Genomic DNA, 8,420 nt, shown 5'->3' on the forward strand with positions numbered 1-8,420 from the left:
GTAAACCTGTGAGAATAATCCTTTTGTAACATTTATGGACATATTGGTTCTAATGTGGTCTTTCAAGGACGTGTTTTTGGCCACTAAAGATTTCGAAAAAAAAGGCAGTGCAAAAGTAGGTACCTACATTTATTTAAATAATATTTATATTTTATTCATAATTGAATAAAAGGAAAAGTTACTTCATGAATTTTCTTACGAGAAGATGAATTTTCTCCATAATTTCAAGTTCATCATAACAAATTTCATCCTTTCTTTCAGACCACCTTCAGTCATTTCCATTGCATTATCTAATATTTTCTTTTCTTTCGATTCGTAATTGTTTCCGGGAAAAATTATCGTATTATTATATTTCATATTAACATAATTATTGTCCACTTCATTAGACTCAGTAACAAGCTCTTCTTTGCACTTTCATCTTCAATATTTCATTGCACTTTTCGAAGCTTCAGTTCGTCACATTGACTTTCCACAATAGTTTTATCTTTATCTTCTTTTTCATTTTGAGTTTTTGGATATGTTCATTGTTTTTCAATTCCAATTTTTTTATCTTCACATTCCGATCCTGTTTTTTACTATTCCTTTCTTCTACCTCTAATTCTTTCTGTTCCTCTTTAACCTCCACAAGTTCCAAATACTATTTACTTATTTTTATATTTGTTTTTGTAAAATCTACAAATTGTAACAATTTTTTTGTTCTTCTAGAATTTTTGAGATTTTTTCTTGAATATGCAATAAACGAGTTAGTTTAGCACAGTTCAGTAAAGTTTATAATAAATAGTCTAAGTAAAAAAAACGAAATAGGAAAGTACCGAAAGAATTTAAATAAATTATATCAGTTAGTTAAGTGTTAGTGGGAAGTTAATTATTATAAATTAGTTACCTGTAGTGTAAATTAAGAACGTAATAAACAGTGGCTATAAATTCACCACACGAATAGAAAGGGTGTGAATTAATGAGAAAAACATTACAGTATATTATATCTTGAAATAAAACTACACTGGCTCATACTATCCACTATATTTATCGAAAATAAACATTTTTCTCAAAGTCCATACATATATTCTTCAAATTATTAGTCGAATTCAGAGCCAATCGTTATACTTATTTCCCCTGGTAAGACTATTGTTTGATGGTACCAGCGATTGGTATCGACAACAACTGAAAAATAAGTATTATTGTTCAAATCATTCAGGTCATGATGATATTCGAAAAATCTCATTCTTTTGATATATTTTCCTGCCAACTAAAACTACAACGTTTTTTATCGATTACCATATGAATATGGACAACTATATTCTCAACTGACGCTTCTCAAATTAAATATGTTTTCTCTATGAGTACGAATGAATGTGCAGGCATCTTTCCGGGTAGTACATGGGGATGGAAGTGAAAGTTTTATCTTCCCACGCTACTAATGATTTTTTGATTGGTGGTATGATAATTAAAATGGGAACTTACTAGTCTCTCCAGTTTTCACTTCAGCTTCTAACTTTTGACAAGAGTTCCAACATTCTGGAGGAGGAGCTAATATCCAGAGTTTTCTACCGCGCAACTGAGCTTGCCAAGAAGGATAATAAACATTGTCAACCTAAAAATACCTTTCAAATTTTATTCCAATGGTAATTAATTGATGATAATTATAAATATGACAATAATAAAATTAGATACAGGGAAGCTGGAATATTACACAGTCGACAGCGTTACAACCTCAACGAAGCTTCGAACAGATGGCTTACTAGCGGAACTCTCTTTCCAGAGACAAAAGGCTTCATGATGGTTATCCAGAGTCAAGTTATCAACACTAACAACTACAAAAAGATTGTGGTCAAAGATCCGAATAATCAATCCGACAAATGCAGAGTGTGTCAGCAAACAACTGAAACCATTCAACTTATAACATCTTTTTGTAGAAATAGTGACTATCTGCACCGGCATAATCAAGGATGCAACATTATTAATCAAAAACTGGCCAATGAGTTCGGACTTTTAAATACTTATACGCCGTACTGCAAATACCAAACGTAGAAGATGACAATTTTAGACTCTAGATTAACAGAACTAACATCGTGGTGGTAGATAGAAGAGTCAATCCAGTTCTTCTCGTCGATGTAGCTACACTAAATATTTACAATATTCTCAATAAATACCAAAATAAACCGACCAAATACGCATATATGGCAAGTGAGATAAAAGCGAAAAAATTTGACTTTGCACATTTAATTGTCCCAGTTATTATGTCAGCAACCGACATCAAGCCTTAGACCATATCCGATAGCATGGTCGGGGTTACCAAAAAATACCTTCACGACCTCCAGAAGGCTGCGATATTGAATACTTGCCACACAGTGCACAAAATTATTATGTGAACTGAGCCTAATGCTTTTGATACTTTATATCCAGGACAGGTAAGTAATACCGGCTCAAATTTGAGTTGTGCATAAGCCTTTCGCATAAATAATAACGAAGAAAGAATGGCGAATAAATCTACAATTATAAATCGGTCGGACGCGGGGTGACTCGTTGAACCCGCTAACAGAAACAACAACTCAACTGTAACATCTCCCATTTTTCCTACGTGGATGACATCAAGCTATACGCAGCAAATGAGCGTCAAATCAATCATATAACACATCGATTCTAATATCTAAGGTCAAGAACCTACATCGAGAAATACATTGTCATAAATGAAAATTTGCAAATACCCGACGAAGATATCATTCAGATAATGGAAAACGGTGAAACCTACAAATACTTCAGCAGGCTAGGTTATTGGACCACAAGCAGGCAAATCCAGGATCAATACCCCCAAAAAAGTAACTTAGTCCATGCAATCAACATCTATGCCACGCCTGTTTTAACGTACTCTTTTGGATTTTGAAGAGGTTGCAAACAGAGCTAGAGAGTATTCAGAAGTTAACGCGAACAATAATGATGAAGAGCAACAACCACCACCCGAAATTATCCACTATTATTACCCCTAAAAGAGAATGGAAGAGACTTAATTGACCTACACTCTCGACAGTTTATTAAACTACGTGAATTACTTTACAGGAAATTAGAAACCTCAGTATTATTATTGACAAAAAAAGCTTCAAAACAGAGGGCCCACTGTTTGTTTGGTAAAAATTTTATGGATACATACGTGCATTTGTGCTCCATGTCCAGGCCCACCCATAAAAATCCAACTCATGGCTATGTTTTCAGTACGATTCCCAAGAAAATATGGCTTTGAATAATATTGCCTCAAAATTTTTCCAGCTTTGTCGTTACAATTATTCCATCCAACGTACCAAGACTTCTCTCCTGCTGCCAAATTTGCCCTCTTCTCAGAAATTTGAAAGACTTCTGATAAACTCTTGAAATTTGTTTTATAAGGAAAAAACTGACAGTTTTTCTTTGAGCTTCCATCAAATTTGAAATTTTCGTATAGTTCTTTGAAAAATTTATACTCAAAGGTTTTTGAAGCTGGCCAATGTTCAATAGCGTCAGTGACAATCAGTGGCCTAGCCGGTTTCTGGTAATGTTCGTAAAAATTTATTGGAGATATTTTTGATAATTTATCAACAGTTGAAACGTTAGTGCAAAAGTCGCAGTTTTCTGGCTCTCTAAATACTTTGGAAGTATACGATGAGATGTCTATTAAACACTGCAAAAGAAACCTTTCCTAAATGTTGAAAAGTCAGTTAACGTTTCATGAGAATGAAAAACAGATCGCAGAAAAGGCACTATTACTGATAAAGATTTCACTAAAATGTAACACTTTTCCAAACCTAACCAAATGAAGTCAAGAAATAAATCGTTTTATGTCAATGTTATTTTGAAAAAATAGTTGCTTAAGTTTTATTTACATCTGAAATGCACAATATTGAGAATGTGTAGGAACTAAGAGTATATGGGTGATTCCGTTCTAACTGTGATTTTTTGTATTCAAAATTTCAAGATTTTAAAATTTAACTTTTCTAACTTTTTTATGCATATTATTCATCTATTTTACTGTAAAAATAAAACTCTAAGAGGAATTTACTACAACTTCAAAGTATCACGAGCAAGACACAAATGTCGGATTTTGAGTTCCACGGTACTGACTCATTTATCCACGGTACTGACATGGTAACTTAAGATATTAAACAACAAGTGCATCAATTTTCCTCAGTTTGATCATAAACATTAGAATTTATAAGGTAATTAGTTTAAATCATTTGTTACGACAAAAAAAATTAATAATTTATCGGTAAATTCTAGGAATGGACATGACACGGTACTGACATTCAAGTGATGTAGTATAAGTTTTCTTTAAGTGGCAAGTTATATTGTATAAAAATAATGTTTAAATATCTTAAGAATTATTCAATTAACACAAAATTTTTATTAATTGATTATTAATTAATGACTAGTACAAAAAAACAATACAGGACATTGAATATCACAGTTATAATGGAATCACCCATAAATAAGATAATAGAAATTGATTACACCCCAAGTCATTGAAATATTGAAAACGAATTTTGATTACATTCAGGATATTTTTAAATAGTCGATGGACAATATTTTAAGAATTCGATTGATTGAATGCAATAATTGTCTGTGTTCATAACATTGACATTTTTTAATATTTTCTAATTGATGGCGAATGAAAATTTGATATTTGGTGGTTCTATAGAACTCTTCATAGTCTTTAAATTAACAGCATTGCCATATAACAGAATCACCAATGATATCATGTGTCTTACTACTGGCTTACTCCGTCATGAAAACACCTAAGAAATTATCCTCAAATTGAGCTTCACCTGATGATGGGAAAAACACTTATATATATTATGAGCGGTTTATTATTGGGAACGTGGCAACGAAACACCAAAGTGGACTAACTTTAATATATTTTCCGAGCTTACAAATACTTATGTATTCATCGTCTGGGAAATAATTAATTAAGATTTTCAAACTCATATGATTCAAAATTCAATATTTCAATTGATCAATATTTCTATCAACGTCAATTTGAATATTGAATGTTGAATCCTATTTGAAAATTTGAAGAGTTTGATAATTAATACTATCAAAAATTACCGGAAATCTTAATTAATTATTTCCCAAATGATGAATACATAAGTATATTTAGTTTTTATTTTATTATTGATTTTAATAAGTGTCATGTCTAAGAATTTCATTTTGTTGTTGTTTTCAATTTCTAAAGAGAATTAGAGACTTGGGTTGATTTTATTAAAGTTATTAAGAAATGTATTATTGCATTTGTTACTAGGAATTACCGCTAAACACGGTCGTCAACATATCTTTAAAAAAACACTACATCAATATCCATATCATCCAGTATATTCCCTTCTATATATTCCATAACAATTTGCGCTAGACTTGAGGAAATTGGAGATTCCATTGTACATCCGTTTGGTTATTATTGATCCAGAAATTGGAGAGAAATTTGGACAATTTATAGAAAGGTGATTGGGTATATGACACTATTGGAATTGGTATATTAGGTTTGTATAATTTTGGTAGACCATATAGTTTTTGCTTCATTTGGGGTGATAAAACCATTATTTAAAAACTTTTTTATACACGTATCATTTTTGTTTTGAAATATTTTGGTTTTATCTGATTTAATTTTTTTGATAAGTTTTTGTATCACTTAGTAACTCAGTCATTTTAATGTTATAATCATCCGTATTCATAATTAGTGTTTTATTACATTTATCTGGCTGTAAAATTGTAATTTGAGGATTTTATTTTATACATTCTTCAGTTTTTTTGGATTTGTTTTTGAGTTTCATCAGCTTTTTTAGTTCCATGATGAAGGCATTTTATTTTATGAAATGCTAATACTTCTGTTAAGTCTTTTAGTATGTGTGTATTAGAGGTATTTATAGTTGAACTTTTTTGAATTTGCGATTTTTATTTTTTGAAATTGTTTTTCATATTTTGTTTCTAATCTAATCTAACGACAAAAGGAAATTTACAAATTTTTCTAATGAGACCTCAATAATGATATATTTTGTTAGTTTGGAATATCATATTTTTTAATTCAAACTTATTGTTTTGATATATCAAAATCAAAGTTGACACAATTATAATGAAAATTCTTTAAGACTAAATCGTCTTTTTCCTTGGCATTATAGTATTGGCGGAGCTACTAAGCATTGTATAATTGGTATTATACAACTAATACAAATATTGAGGTTTCCAAAACGAAATATTTCAATAAAATATTGACTCCCTTTCCTTTTTTATTTAGTGCAATCAAGTTTTCAAATATTGGTAAGTAACCAAAGTAGGAAAAGTAGGAAGTAAAACTATAAGTTGCTTACCTCGGAAGTGTGAAACATATCAAAATTTCCATACAAAATGTAAGTGAAAAATATAGAATAAAAACCGAACTTAATTTCTTTTTTATATTGGCAAAGAGGAAAAATTTTTTCTAGACCAGCCACATGTGCCACAAAATTTACACTAGTTCCTTTCAAAACATCCATTATCCTGAGAATGTATAATGCTCTATATTAAGCTCACTTTTTGTTCTCTATAATCCACACGTCACTAAACATATATTTTTCTCCTCACTTCTTGTACGAGTGTGATACTTAGAACGGGATGTGAACTAAAATCGTTTCAGTGGTTATCGGAAGATGTTAAAGCACCAGCTGCATGTAGTTAACGAAGCGTGAAGAAAATTGAATTGGTTTTCAGACCCTTACTACTTTTATTTAATAAATTAAACATACAAGTAATACTGAATTTGTGAATTAATATTAAATAATAAGAGACATCCGTAATGTAAAGAAAATATCGTTACAATAGATGAAATAAAAAATAAATACATCAGAAAGTGAAAACCAATGTTACTTTCCATCCTAAGCTGGAATAAATAAATGAGAAAGTCTTTCAAAAATTATTTATTTACATAAACTCCCAACTTCCAAGTAGATTCTAAACAACAATGTTAACCAAACAATTAAAAAGCTTAATACGTGTATAAGCAAGAAATAATGTATTCATGAGTTTCGTTTTAAGTTGAAGAATGTTCTCAGGAAACTCACGAAATTTTAAGATCTATCTGCGGCGACAAGACTATTCACAAGTAGTAGGAACGGTTTAAAAGTGAAGTGCATCCTTCAACCTCAATGACATATATGCAAAGAGGTTGGAAAACTTGTTACTTCAATTAGACATATCGGCAGGACCCTCGCAAAATAACGATTGATTTTATAGAAAAATCGCACGTTTAGCTTCGTTTCTATTTATACTACCAGAAAAATACTATTAAATAATTTGCACCCCCAAAAAAGTGAGGAAAATAAGAAAAGACCGTGATCTCGAAAAACGTATATTTCTGAGAGAAAAATTGAAGCTTTTGATGAAGTCTAGGGGTAAAAAGCTTTATTTGAATTTGTAACATCTAATCATCTCAAATTTTCTATTTGCTCCCCTCTAAAAACCGAGAAAAAACTAATTTTTAAAGGCGGATCAGCTGCGCATTTACAGTAGAAAATCCTCATTCTAGCAGAAAATTGATTAAATTTGAAAAAATCACACATGATTCGCTTTGTTTTAATTTAAACTATCTCTAGAGTATTATTAACTAATTTGCACCCTCAGATAAAGTGGAGAAAACATATGAGTCACGTGCATTATAAAAAATTATAAAAACGCTCTGCCACAGAGATATCTCATAAAAAAGGATTCAATTTGATATAGGAATACAAATCTTCACGGGGCCTATTTGCTTAAATTTAAAATCAAAATAAAAAATTTGCCATAAATCAAGAATTTTGTTTTAAATTTTTTTAGTTAAAAAAACTGATAACCTTTTATGGAGCTAAAATGAACGGTGTTGTAGAAATTTGCCTCTAAACAAAAGTCTGCAAGCACGTAAGTTATTTACAAATTGATAAATTATCCATTTAATTTCGAATAATGATTAAGCGTAAATAGTTCAAAACAAATACAAATTATTCATAATTTCAATTTGAGCAACTACTCTAACTTTGTCAATTTTGTTATTGTTGTAATACAGTGTTGTTCAAATTAAATTTGTATTATTATTTTTATTTCCATTGCCAATTTTGTTATTATTGTACTACATTTTTATTTGAAATTGATATTATGAATAATTTTCAACTGTTTTGAATTACTTAGGCTTAATCATTATTCGAAATTAAATAAGTAATTAATTAATTTGTAAATTACATATTTGCTTGCAATCTTTTGATTGGAGTCTAATTTCTACAACATTAAAACACCGTACATTTTAGCTCCATAAAAGGTTATTAGTTTTTCAACTAAAAATAATCAAGAAATTTAAAACAAAATTGCTCCAGTAGCGTAAAAATAGGGGGGTGTAAAAATGACAACTAACCTTGACAGCGCGCCACTGATTAAATTTTTCCAATGTTTTCTCATGTCAA

At 30.2% G+C, this 8,420-nt stretch overlaps 1 protein-coding gene across 1 annotated transcript; it reads right to left on the reverse strand.

Moving 5' to 3' along the window:
* Positions 1-1,075: 1,075 nt before the first annotated feature.
* On the reverse strand, positions 1,076-6,341 carry LOC130895810 (bifunctional arginine demethylase and lysyl-hydroxylase JMJD6-B). Its single transcript, XM_057803360.1, has 4 exons — positions 6,324-6,341; positions 3,146-3,649; positions 1,462-1,591; positions 1,076-1,161 (listed from the first exon to the last, which is right to left on the reverse strand). The coding sequence occupies exons 1-4, from the start codon at positions 6,339-6,341 to the stop codon at positions 1,076-1,078; spliced, it is 738 nt and encodes a 245-aa protein (XP_057659343.1).
* Positions 6,342-8,420: the final 2,079 nt, after the last annotated feature.

Source organism: Diorhabda carinulata, chromosome 6, assembly GCF_026250575.1.
Source record: "Diorhabda carinulata isolate Delta chromosome 6, icDioCari1.1, whole genome shotgun sequence".
In the NCBI taxonomy this organism is placed as follows: Eukaryota; Metazoa; Arthropoda; class Insecta; order Coleoptera; family Chrysomelidae; genus Diorhabda; species Diorhabda carinulata.

Excerpts from the sequence above, each read along its gene's own strand:
- LOC130895810 (XM_057803360.1), bottom strand. Across the intron at positions 1,592-3,145 it reads GACATGGAGCACAAATGCAC|GTTGACAATGTTTATTATCC; the intron begins GTATGTATCCAT and ends AGGTATTTTTAG. Across the intron at positions 1,162-1,461 it reads AGTGAAAACTGGAGAGACTA|TTGTTGTCGATACCAATCGC; the intron begins GTAAGTTCCCAT and ends CTTATTTTTCAG.